The sequence below is a fragment of the Molossus molossus genome, unplaced genomic scaffold (assembly GCF_014108415.1).
Source record: "Molossus molossus isolate mMolMol1 unplaced genomic scaffold, mMolMol1.p scaffold_m16_p_15, whole genome shotgun sequence".
NCBI classification, from domain to species: domain Eukaryota; kingdom Metazoa; phylum Chordata; class Mammalia; order Chiroptera; family Molossidae; genus Molossus; species Molossus molossus.
Window position 1 is genome coordinate 25,847,012 of NW_023425350.1, and position 13,429 is coordinate 25,860,440.

General features: G+C 40.1%; 2 protein-coding genes across 9 annotated transcripts in view; both read right to left on the bottom strand.

Moving 5' to 3' along the window:
* Positions 1-3,682, bottom strand: part of CDKL4 (cyclin dependent kinase like 4) — a 45,314-nt gene extending 41,632 nt beyond the window's left edge. For 5 of the 6 annotated variants that reach the window (XM_036263312.1, XM_036263310.1, XM_036263308.1 and 2 more), the window contains exon 1: positions 3,614-3,682. The gene's annotated coding sequence lies outside the window, so the exon portion shown is untranslated. Of the gene's footprint in view, positions 1-2,867; positions 2,890-3,613 lie in introns of those variants that run through there. The other variant, XM_036263309.1, reaches the window with a different exon arrangement.
* Positions 3,683-7,139: 3,457 nt separating this feature from the next.
* MAP4K3 (mitogen-activated protein kinase kinase kinase kinase 3) overlaps positions 7,140-13,429 on the bottom strand; it is a 151,958-nt gene continuing 145,668 nt past the window's right edge. The window contains exons 33-34 of one of the 3 annotated variants that reach the window (XM_036262865.1): positions 9,197-9,252; positions 7,140-8,576 (exon numbers count right to left, since the gene is read on the bottom strand). In XM_036262865.1, the coding sequence (XP_036118758.1) occupies positions 8,489-8,576; positions 9,197-9,252 (144 nt within the window). In that variant the 3' untranslated portion in view covers positions 7,140-8,488. The remainder of the gene's footprint in view (positions 8,577-9,196; positions 9,253-13,429) is intronic. The other 2 variants (XM_036262866.1, XM_036262867.1) reach the window with 2 other exon arrangements.

Consider the following 13,429-nt stretch of genomic DNA (forward strand, 5'->3'; position numbering starts at 1 on the left):
AATTTTGTTAACCAGTGTCACCCCAATAAATTCAATTAAAAGGAAAAATAAATAAAAGGAAAAAGAAAGAAACTGGAACTCTCACACATTAAAGGTGCGAATGTAAAGTGGCACAGCCCCATCGGAAAATAATTTAGCAATGACTGAAGAGCTAAACGTAAATTTAACATAATAGTTCAATGTAAACATAAACATCAATTCGACCCTTTGGTACCTACCCAAGGAGGGAAAATATGTCTTCACAAAGACATGTATGCAAATGTTCATAGTACCACTATTCTTAAGAGTCCCTAACTGAAAGCCATCCAAATGTCCAGTCATTGATGAAGATCCATGCAATGAAATTCTATTCAACAATAAAAAGGAACAAACTACTGATACATGCTATAATGTATATAAAAAATAACTCAAAACATGGAAACATAATGCTATGTGAAAGAAGCCAGCACAACTACCCATACATTGTTCAATTCCATTTACATGAAATTTCTAGAAAAGGCAAATGAGCCACTGAGAAGTACACAGCACCTCCTCTGATATTTTTTGCCAAAAACACAAAACCTGAGTCTGGTCATGAGGAAACAGTTGACAAAGCCAGCCTGAGGGGAATTCTACAAATAATTGGCCTGTGTTCCTTACAAAAAAACTAAACAAACAAAAATGTCAAGGCCATGAAAGACAAAGGTCAAAGTACTGTTCCAGATTGAAGGAGACTGTGTGTGATTCTGAAATGAAGAAGAAATAACTATAAAGAATGTTACTGGGATAACTGGTAAAATCTAAATATTGACTGTGGATTAAATGTCCTGATTTTGGTAGTCTATACTGTGGTTATGTAACAAAATGTTCTAGTTCTTAGGGCATATATAGTAGGACTTAAGTGTTTTAATTCTTTTTTTCTTGTGTATCTACTTCCATTATACCAAAAACATTTTTCTCAAACATCAACATAACCAGGTATTGTTCTTCCTCAAAAATGTCTGGGGGCCTTCTATGCCACAGAAGTTCAAACTATAATGATATTCACAGTCCTTTGCATTTGGGTTCCAATGTACTTTTTTCTGCATTGCTTCTCAGATTCTTCCTCAAGCACTTTCAGTTCTCAAAGTCTCTGCTTTTACCACTGTTTGGAAGGTTTGATACTGAAATCTTTATTTTTTACAGGTCAACTCAATGTCTTTCTGCTTAGCGTTCTCCAAACCCCAAAGCCAGGATCCTTCTCTGCACACATACTAACAACTTTCCTCACTCCTTTTTTTTTCTTCCATTTTTGTTCAGATAGAGTGGGAGGGAGAGAGAGGGAGAGAGGGAGAGAGGGAGGGGGGGGAGAGAGAGAGAGAGAGAGAGAGAGAGAGAGAGAGAGAGAGAGAGAGAAACACTGACGTGAAAGGGACACATCGAGTGGTTGCCACCCGCAAGACCGTACCAGGGCCAGGGACAAACTGCAGCCCAGGTACGTGCCCTGAGTGGGAACCGAACCCGGGTCTCTCTGGACTGCAGGTTTATGCTCTAACTGCTGAGCCAAACTGGCCAGGGCTCCTCACTCCTTTTTACACATTGTTTCACGCCTGACTTACATTAGTTCACTGTCTGGCACATAATAGGTGCTCAAACTTTCATAATTTTATTCTCTAATCTTTCCACTAAGCATGTAAAATAACGTTCCTTTTAAAGCAAGGGTAATAATTACATTTTTGACTGTTAATACAGTACTTGGGCAGCGAAATCAAGATTAAACAGTGATAGAGGTATACTGGCAGGGAATAGATGCAATTGATTGAAAATATTTTTTATAGTCATTAGGGGCCTTCTTGTTTTGGCTACAGAGCCCCCCTGACTTCAAATATTTGAGTCTTAAGTTAATAAAGTTCTGTGTACAACAGCAAAAACAGGTATAGACTTGGGCCAATTGGTGAATACAGAAAGACATACAGAGATAGATACTTGAGTGGGTCATTAAATTCTTTGAAAACTTTCTATTTAATTTCCTGTCTTAAAGATTTGCAAAATGATGCACATTAGAAAGAGAAAACACTTGGAGGCAGATTATGTTCCAGGACGGTGTCACAAACCAGGTCCCGAGGGCTCAAGCAAGCCTAACACTGAAGACACTGAGAAAGCGTATTTCTTAATTAAGAAAGGGAGAAGAAACGGGGTGGAAAAACATTTATTTCCTAATGTAAAAGTGTCTAGGAAACTGGGAAACAACGGCGTTAGTAATTAGGGGAAAAGGAGACCTTTTCAAGATCAGGCCATACCAGTCACGGATTCCACAGGCTAGAAGTCACAATCTGCTCAGGTGTTATTGCTTCCAGTGCCACCAAAGGTATTTATATTTAATAAAACTGAGCAGGAAACTGGGCTGAAAACCATTCTGCGCCTGTTTTATAACACGGAAGTTCAGAACTTCAAGGGTACACACACCTGTTTATAAACTTGTCTTGGCGACAGTACAGGTGGGTTAATTGAAAGCATCCCCGGAAAACCGTAAGACCACATAATTTACATAGTTCGAGAAACTAGTCTCGTTGAAAAACATCACATTTCACTTGTACACACGACAGGCATAAAGTTCGGCATAAATCACTTTATTTCCAGGCCAATGAACCAGTCCCGACCTCCATCTAACGACCGCAGCTGTCGGGCCGCCAGGTCCCCCAAAGCGCGGACGCGCCCCGCGCCCCACCGGCCGCCCTCCCGCAGGGCCGCACCCTCCTCCCGCCGCCTGGGATCCCCACCGGCGCCGCCGTGTGGCCGGCGGAAGCCAGGGTCACCCCCAGCCCTCACCCTCACCCCTTCCTGTCCCGCCCGAGGCACCGAGGGGGAAGGCAGCCCCGCTCCCCTTCTCTCCGGGAACTTTCCCTTACCTGGGACCCCATCCAGAGGCCACCTCACTACCAACCCCCGCGCCGACGCCCATGCTACCCAGCCCGCCCCGCCGCCAGGACGGGCACTTACGGCGCGGCCGGGGGCGACGGTGACGCGCCCCGAGCAGCCCGGAGCAGCCCGGAGCCGTCCCAACTCCGACGCCGGTGGCTCTGCGCAGTCAGCCGCGGGCGCAGCAACTCCCGAGAGGCACCGCCCGGCGTTTCCCGGGCAACCGGACGCTCAGGCGGAGCGCGGCCCGGAGGCTTCCGCGCAGCCGCCGTAGGGGAAGCCCGCGCGCGGGCTCATCTCCTGGGGTAACCTCCCCGCGAGCCTGGAACCTCAGCGCGTGGCCGCAGCGGCGGTTTCTCCGCCGAGAACCCTGTGTGCGGCCCTGAAGGCGGCGCCCAGGAACCGTCGCCTCTTCCAAGTGCACTGTAATGATACCAAGTCCTGTTCCTTCCCACGGGTTCAAAGGCGCTGACATTTCGCACCTGTAAACGACGAGCACGTCCGTTCCTATTATTAATTACTCTTCGGTCCTGCCTTATCGCCCAAATAATTTTTCGGCAAACTTATGTAGGTTTTTCCGTCATGAGCAGCGATTAGCTGTGGTATTATTTCATAATTCAGTAAGCATCACACTAGAAGTATCTGGGGCTAATTTAAATAAGACATGTTTGCAAAATGCTCTCCCACCCATCCTAAGTGGCATGCCCATTTAGGATGTCACTATTTCCACTCTTACCTCAGAGGCTACTCTCCTTTTTCTCCTCTATCTTCAATTTCCAATTTCCTCCATTTGTTAGAAATAGGCTCTGATCTCTGGTCTTTAGAAAACAAAACCAGAAACCGTTATCTCCTTCCTCCTCCAAGACCAGATATTTCCACTATACTCAAATCTACATAAACTCACATCTTCCCATTTCTATATCATTTCTGCCCTTATCATGCTACAGAACATTTTCAGTAAGGATACAAGCGATCACCTTATTTACAAACCGTGCAGTCTACTTCCATCTTCATGCTGTATTTGAACTCTGCATCGTTTCCAGAACCACTGATGACTAGAGCTCCTTTCCTCCGGAGGTAGCTTTTCCCAGTCGCAGCCCATCCTAGTTCTCTAGCTTCACAGCGTCACTCTGCTCCACGCAGCCTAAGCTCAGCTGCATTTAAAACACAGCATTTTTGCATGTCTTACTCTAGCCTACAGCACAACATGTACCGATTTCCCCCTGCACTTGATAAACTCATTTATTAAAAACCTGGTTTGTACTTAACTTTCTACATAAAGGTTTTTCTTTTCTGAAAGCAGAATTAGGCACAACCTCTTGTACCTCTCTTTAAATTTAACTTTATTCATCCTAGTTTGCCTCCGGAATACTGGGAATTATGCTTTTTCCATCTTTTCTCCAGTGACAGTCGTGTCTGGATACACTGTAAATGATTATTTATAGATGTTGGTTAATTATCTTACAAAAGTTAAAAAAAAGTCTTTATAATGAGTTTTTTTTTTTCTTTCAAATTTTATATATTTATTATTTTGGTACATGCCCCTAGCGGGAACCGAATCTGGGACTCCAGTCTGCAGGCCGATGCTCCAACGGCTGAGCCAAACCAACCAGGGCTGTGATGGGTTTTAACTAGACTTATTTAATAAGCTTTAACTAACTGTAAAGTTAATTTTATGCAAATCCTTTTGTTTTCATAACAAAATGCTTTGAACAAGGAAAATGCTTTTAGTAAAGCAAAAAAACCCACAAAAAACAAAACTTAAGGCAGAAAGTTAATTTCTCTTGTTGCAAAGAGACAGTGAAATCAGAATTTGAAGTTCAATTCCCTCTTGGGAGTAAATAAATCTATTTTCAGAGTAAAACATGCAAGAGTGTATTTTAGAGGATAGTGGATATACTGCATGTATTCTGTGTAATACATAGTTTATAGTTAAGTGCTAGCTCTGTTATTTAATAGCTATATTCTTAGGCAAGTTGTGTAAACTTTCTGTGCCTCAGTTTCCACATCTGTAAAATGGCATTAACAATACCTACATTAACAATACCTACCTTACCAGGCTGTTCTGGGCTTCAGCGGGAGAATCTATGTAAAGCATGAATAGCACCTGGCACGAAGATACATGCATTGGGTCTGTACTGTTACTATAGTCCCTTAAGTAATACTCAGTGTGTACCCATTATTTTGGATAGCACACATTCATCTTCCTTCTAGTATTAGTAAAAACTGGAATGTCCTTTATTTCTTGAATGATGCCAGCAGGCCCACTTATCCCATTCTTCTCAACACCAAGGTCTAAGAAACTAGCTAACAAAATAGGTAACTTGAACTTCAATAAAGATAAAATAGACTGTTTCAAACATTTAAGTGAATGACTCTTCCTTTTGAGTGAATAAAAATCCTTCATCAAAAAGTACTAGGTGTGCCCTGGCCAGTTTGGCTCAGTGGTAGTGTCAGCCCTCAGACCAGAGTCTCGCGTTCGATTCTGGTCAAGGGCACGCGCCTGAGTTGCAGTTCAGTCCCCGGCCCTGGTCCAGGTCGTGCGGGAGGCAACCAATCGATATGTCTCTCTCATGTTGATCTTTCTCTCTTTCTCTTTGTCCCCCACACACTCTGAGGATAAAAATATAAAAAAGTATCCTCGGGTGAGGATTAAAAAAAAAGTTACGCCCTGGCCGGTTTGGCTCAACGGTTAGAGCATCCGCCTGCGGTCCGGAGAGACCCGGGTTCGGTTCCCGCTAAGGGCATGTACCTCGGTTGCAGTTTGTCTCCGGCCCTGGTTGGTCGTGCGGGTGGCAGCCACTCGATGTGTCCCTTTCATGTCGATGTTTCCCTCTCTCTCTCTCTTCCGTTCTCTCCCTCCCACTCTATCTGTGCAAAAAATGGAAAAATGTCCTCGGGTGAGGATTAAAAAAAATAATAATAAAAAAATAAAATAAAAAAAAAGTTACTAGGTGAACTCAAATTTCTCTCTCTCTATTTTTTTAGGTACGTGCCCTTAGCGGGAACCGAACCCGGGACTCTCTAGTCCACGGGCCGACGCTCCAACTGCTGAGCCAAACCGGCTAGGGCAAATTTCTATTTTTTATTGTCATTAAAAAGTATTTTTCTGAAGCATGTGATCCTTGGACCACACTCAGAAACAGTGATTTAAATTCAATGTCAACATGCAAGGCTGTACATCAGAGTTATTTGTACTTTATAAAAATGCAGATTACTGGGCCTCACTCCCAAGATTGATTCCAGGAGTCTGTATTTTTAAAAAGTCCATGGGTAACATATAACAAGTTGTATATGTTATTTTCTGGAAATATTTGTTAGTGATTGACAGTTAAATGTGATGGTTATAATTTTTTGAGATGTGACCCTCTCTATAACTTATAGGACTTAGAAACTTGGAAATACAGTCACCCAGAGAAAAAATCAACAACCTAGTCAATAAATGCCAAGAACAGAATCTTGATTTCTCAAAAATATTTTCCACAAGTCTGTATTTTTCAGAAAATTGATGATATATACAAGTCAAGATGTGCTTTTGAAACAGTCATTACTCAATCTTTAATGTAAAAATTGGCCACAAGGTATTTGTTTGGGAAAATTGATACATGTACACAACTGCTAGGATTATTAACATCTGTATAATTTAGAAGATACATTTCAGGATAAGGAAACTGTTCTACAACAGGCAGTGGCATTAGCAAGAATAGAAATAGTGCTTCGTGACCCCCCAATCCAGTTCTCCCCACCTAACCTTCCCCCTTCTTTACCTCCAGAACTGTGTTCTCCAACACTCTTCCTTCCTGTCTCTAACCCAGGAGTTGGCAATCTTTTTCTATCAAGGATCAGATGGTAAATATTTTAGGTTTTGTGGGACAGTAAGTTTTTTTTTGCAACCATTCAACTCTGCCATTATAGTGCTAAAGCAGCCATAGACAACACGTACATGAATACCTAGTGTGTTCTAATAAAGCTTTATTTACAAAAACAGGCAGTGAGTGCAAATGGGCTGAGGAATGTCGTTTGACAACACCTGCTCTAACCAAAAGACTATGAATGTTTAATTCATTTTCCTAATCAGGAAGCTGAAAATTCTACAAAAGATGGTGAAAGATTAAAAAAAAAAAAAAAAAAAGATAATATGAGGAATCAGAATTGATACTTAAGGATTTAATGCAGGATATAATTTAAAAACATTTTTTCTCAATATATTTTAGTTTTACTATATATAGATAAGCCAGATAACAAGCTACTATACAACAGCATGTTAAAAAAAACCAACATGTTTATTTTACACTATGTACAATCGAGAACATATTTAAAAGCATTATCAATTAAAATAAATGAAGACCATAAACCACAATTTAGTTTGTTCTTAGTGTATATACTCACATTAAAATATAAAGACCATATACCAAAAAAGAGCCAAAAGTGTGCATTTTGCTAAAACTTGGTATATACATATTCCATTGGAAAAAAGCAATCAAAAATGACCTTAACCAAAACTAAGTTCCTGTGATGTGTAGTAACCATTATATTGTTTATATGAGGTAGTAACTAAATTATTTTGGCCATGTAGTAATACTCTAAATCAAAAGAAATATGAAAATGATCATAAAATAAGGCCAACAAAAGTAAAAATTCCACTAGAAATTCAAACCACTTCGCTCTATGGAATGTTACAGTTCAACGTGATTATATGAAATGTTTAGTGTGGACACTTTAATAATGCTAATTTTTCCTTTGTGCACACTGTAATTCAGACAACAACTGCAGTGTTACATCACGGTACCGCTGTTCTGTGATTCAAAATTTTTTCAAAGGTATTGTTTTTAAGCACAGACAAGCAATCTTACAGGATTCTGCTTAAATATAAAAAGACCAGTTACTACAACAGGTGGTTAATTGGTTTGTTTCACATAGAAAATAATCCAAATACATTTAAAAAAGATGTTGTGGAGCCAAATGCATATTGACAATGTCACAGCTTACTTTTGTGACTTAATACATCACATATCAATACTTTGTGCAAATATAAACACCAGTGTACTTGCATTAAAATTAAAAACAAGATTATAAAATGATTACAGCCTCCATTATAACCTTAAAAGTTACAAGATTTATATTCATATTACTAAATTATATATAATAAAAATACAATAGTGTTAAATGTACTGTTTCATTGCCAGCATCCCATTTTGTAATATAGTCACACCCAAGAGTATACTAAACAATTCTTAAAATATTACCCCAAATGCATTTTCATCAACATTTACATCTGTACAGATAAGACACTTACTTGTACATCTCATAAAAGTACATTATCTACATAAATTCTTAGTGTATGTCTTCAGCAATATGAAGTTTCACAGAAAAATACTGCCTATATGTACAAAGATTACATAACAATGAATTAAGCACTTGTGTGGTTCAATATGCTAAATATATCCATACCACTTAAAACAAAAATGTTCCCCATCTTGTCTCATGCCACAGTAAATCACAAGTAACTGAAGCCAGGTTACTGCAGCTTTTGTACAGCTTCAAGCATCCATGAATGTTGCAGCAGTAGTGTTCTTTCTTTCTATAGTTAACTGTCAAAGCACAATATTTCTCAGTAACTGTTTTCATGACCCGCCAGGATGTATAAATTGCTATTTGCTGTGGGGTTATCAGTTGGCCTACTTTCCAAAACCACGACCCTAAAAGTAATAAACGAACAAAAAAAACACACACAGATAACAAAATAAAGTTATTCTTGAAAACTAATGTTAACAGAAAAACTTTCCATTGCTTCTTCATTGTATGCCTCTATAAATGCTGCTCATCTGATTTGTAGACAGACATCACAAGTAAATCACTATGATTAAAGAGCCAGTGTTAGCTCTGGGAAATAGTTTTGCTACCAACCACCTCCCATCACTATTAGGAATAATTTATTAAAATTCCTAAAAACAATTTGTAGTTTAAAAGTCAGAAAAATAAATCAGAATAAAACCCAAAAAATCCTATTTGGCAGTCAAGTAAAAAGTTTCTGCTTGTTAGCATACGGCATTCCCTTTCCTGTGCTGTAAATTATCGTTAGGTAGTGTGTTTAATGTAAAACTATTACTAACAGACCTACATATTCCCGTTTCTTGGAAGATCGAGCAAATTCTCAAAGGCTTTAAAACTTTGACTTGTGAATTCTAATTGTGTGAAACTATACTGCTGAATATATTACTGTAGAAATTTCAATTCTCTTGAAAAAGAAACCAGTTTCATGCTGGATTTATAAAACATTATTTTTAGTGCTCTGTATTTAATACAACCCCTTTCATACCTGTCAGATCCAAGCAGTCTGAAAATTCTTGTGCTATCTGAAATTTCTTGTGTTACCTGTTCAATTAAAATATAAATTTAATTTCTGAAGTTAAAGACATAAAATTTTATATGGGCATTTAATTTATAGCACTATGGAAAATAAATATTCCTATGATGGCAATAGATCCCTGCCTGACTGTGAATTTGTTAATATTGGTATATCAATTTGTTAGTTTAGGGAAAAAGTGGCTAATTTTGAATTGATCATAAAATATGAGAGTAGCACCCTGGCTAATTTGGCTCAGCGGCTGGAGTGTCAGCCTGCAGACTAGAGAGTCCTGGGTTCGGTTCCTGCTAAAGGCATGTACCAGAGAAAGAGAGAGCGAGAGCGAGAGCGAGAGCGAGAGCGAGAGAGAGAGAGAGAGAGAGAGAGAGAGGGAGAGAAGGAAAACCACTTATCTGTTAAATTATAGGACTCAAGGGAAAAATTTTAAAGCAAAACACCCAGTCTGTTTTATTTTTCAGAAACCTTTTGTCAGTTATGTTGACAGCAAGGTTACTGCAGCAGTAAGCCACTTGAAAGGCTGCAGTGTGGTCCCATGGGACAAACTTAGGACCTGAGTCTGAATCCCAGTTCTCCTGCTTACTAGCTGTGACACTGCACAAGGTATGTAATTTGTTGGAAACAATTTTGCCTTCTGCAGAATGGGATAGAAAATATCTACCTTGCAGTAGTATCTTGAGGTGTTCTTATAAGTATTAGTGAGTATAATGCCTAGCTAAGGAAGTGCTCAACAGATAATTCTCTTTCCCAGTCTCCTGAAATAATATTTTCTCATGGCATATACCCTCTAAGAAGTCCTGTGTCACCAGTTGGGAAGTTAAGAATAAGTCTACAGGAGAAAGAGAAACTCACTATTTATTGGTTACTGAATGCAAAACATTTCAAATTATAATGGCAGTAACTTCTCCCAAAACTTTGGAAGGCTGAAAAAAACAATTTGATTTTGAAACTAATTTTATTCCATCAGTACTGCTACAATTGGTTATTGTGGAAACACCCATGATTCTTAACTTTGTTTGTATCCCAGCATACCTGAAGGCTGTAAGATATAACATGCTCACGTCAGTAATAGTGGTCATGCCTGATCTTCATGATACTTTGGGATTTGCCTAGTAGGGACTGTATACAGTAAGGGCTGCCTAGGTAATTTGAAAAAGCCTGTCAGGTGAATTTTTAGAACAAACTCTTCTTTCTTCCTTCAAAAACAACTTTTGTTTTCTTTACTGATTTTAGAGAAAGGAAGGAAGAGGGAGAGAGAGATGAGACAGAACATCGACCGGCCGCCTCCTGCATGCCCCCCCACTGGTGATCTGGCCCACAATCTGGGTATGTGCCCTGACTGGGAATTGAACCAGTGACCTCTTGGTGCATGGGCTGACATTCAACCACTGAACCACACCAGCCAGACTTCTTTCTTTTTCTAAAACCACACTCTTGTATCTTGACTATAATGCCTTTCTTTCTTTGCCTAGTGTTTATTAGCTGTTGACTGTTTTTACCTCCCTGTTCAATTCCCTGAGATGACTTTTAAACATCTTCCTGAGAAGTGAGCCTTTTGTGGAAATTACTACTAGATACATATTAGCAGCAACCTTTCTTGAATATTTACTATAGGCCAGGCATTATGAAGCACATTCATGCTTCCTTTCATTCAATCTCTTCAAAATTTTTTAATTTTTCTCTTTATTGTTGAATGTATTACAGATGTCCCCCCTTTTTCTCCCTCATTGACCCCCTCTCCTCCCCACTCTCACACCCCTCGTTCCTTCCCCACACTACTGTCTATGTCCATTGGTTATGCATATATGCATGTAAGTTCTCTGGTATCTCTCTTCCCACCTCTCCTCCCCACTTCCCTCTTGAGGTTCATCAGTCTGACAACAAATTTGTACATCTTAATCCCTTCATCTTTTTCGCCCATTCCCCCAACCCACCTCCCATCTGGCAACCAACAAAAAATTCTCTGCTATCTATGAGTTTGTTCCTGTTCTGCTTGTTCATTTTGTTTGTAGATTCAATTGTTGATAGATATTTATTGCCATTTTATTGTTCATATTTTTGTTCTTCTTCATCTTCAAGAAGACCCTTCAACAGTTCATACAATAATGGTTTGGTGGTGATGGACTCCTTTAGCTTTTTCTTGTCTGTGAAGCTCTTTAGATGTCCATCGATTCTAAATGACAGCTTTGCAGGATAGAGTAATCTTGGTTGTAGGTCCTTGCTTTTCATCACTTTGAGTATTTCTTGCCACTCTCTTCTGGCCTGCAAAGTTTCTTTTGAGAAACCAGCTGACAGTCTTATGGGAGCTCCCCTATGCGTAACTGCTTTTCTCTTGCTGCTTTTAAGATTCTCTTTGTCTTTAACCTTTAGTATTTTAATTATGATGTATCTTGGTGGGGGCCTTTTCGGGTTCATCTTGTTTGGGACTCTCTGTGCTTCCTGGACTTGTATGTCTGTTTCTTTCACCAAATTTTCCGTCATTTTTTCAAATAGGTTTTCAATTTCTTGTTCTCTCTCTTCTTCTGGCACCACCATGATGCTAATGTCGGTATGCTTGAAGTTGTCCCAGAGGCTCCTTACACTATCCTCATTTTATGGATTTTTTTTTTTCTTTTTGCTGTTCTCATTGGGTGACTTTTGCTTTATTATATTCCAACTTGATGGTTTGCTTCTTGGCTTCACCTACTCTACTTTGCTTCCTTGTGAACTATTCCTTATTTTAGTTAGTGCTTCCTTCATTTCTCACTGCGCATACTTCACTTCTGACTGGTCCTTTATTATGCTCTTGAGGTTCTCACTAAGTTCCTTAAGCATTCTTATAACCAGTGTTTTGAACTCTGTATCTGTTAGATTGTTTATCTCCATTTTGTTTAGTTCTTTTCCTGGAATTTTATCCTGTTCTTTCATTTGGGCCATGTTTCTTTGTCTTCTCATTCTGGTTGCCTCCCTGTGTTTGTTTCTGTGTATTAGGTAAAGCTGCTATGTCTCCTAGGTAGGGTGGCCTATTACAATAGGTGTCCTGTAGGGTCTGGTGGCACAGCCTCCCTGATCACCCTTAGTGTTTTCATTTCATCACTCATGTGGATGGACAGGCCTCTCAGCCCCTTGGCTTCCTCTTCGGGATCTTGGCTTCTGCAATAGTTCAGCCTCTTGTTCCCACAGCCAGACTCTGAACCAGTTGTTATTGATAATAACAATGATAATCGTACCATCTGTTGTTTATTAAGCACTCACTCTGTGCCAGCCCCTAGTTGATCTCAGTTGATCCTCACAATGACCCTCATATTGTTTCCAGTCTAGGAACCTCACCTCCCCACCTTGCTTGTGAGGTCTTTCAGGGCAAGAATGGTGCCTGTTTTTCTTGGGTATGTACTCCTAGTCTGGCCAGCCAGAGGACTGGACATCTAAGAGCTGCTGGACTTTCCTTGAACTCGGAGGGCAGCTGGGGAACAGGGAGGTAAGAAGGTAGATGCCCAATAACAGTCCTCACTGCCTAACACAGTCCCTCTCTGACCTCCAAGGAATCTGCCTCTCTCACCCCAGCTGGATGCCAAGATAATGCAGGATTTTCTTCTTTGGTAGAACTCTCTCAGAGGAACTGTACTAGGTGAGCTTATCTGCCTGGAGCTGGCCTAGCTGGGGATCAGCTCGACAAGAATTTCCTTCTTTCTAAGCATCTCCACTGCATAGGCATCCGGTGCCTGTTCCTGATAAGCCTCTCTCCAGGGCCTGGTGGGAGAACTAGCACATTTGGAAGCAGCTTGCCACCTCTCAATCTTTTTTTTAAATTAAAAAAATTTTCACTTACACTTGACATTCAATATTACTTTAAATTAGTTTCAGGTGTATACCTTTCATTTAGTCTTTTTTTTTTTTTAATCCTCACCCAATGATATTTTTACGTTTATCTTGAGACACAGTGGGACGGAGCAGGGGGCAGGGGGGGATATATAGAGAGAAAAACATTGATGTGAGAGAGACACATCAATTGGTTGCCACCCGCACAACCCCACTGGGACCGGGGACTAACCACAACTGAGGTACGTGCCCTTGACTGGAATCAAACCTGGGACTCCTTGGTCTGTAGGCCAACTCTCTAACAGTTGAGCCAAACCAGGTAGGGTACATTTAGTCTTTTTTTTTTTATTCTCACCCGAGAACATTTTTCCATATTTTGTTCAGATAGAG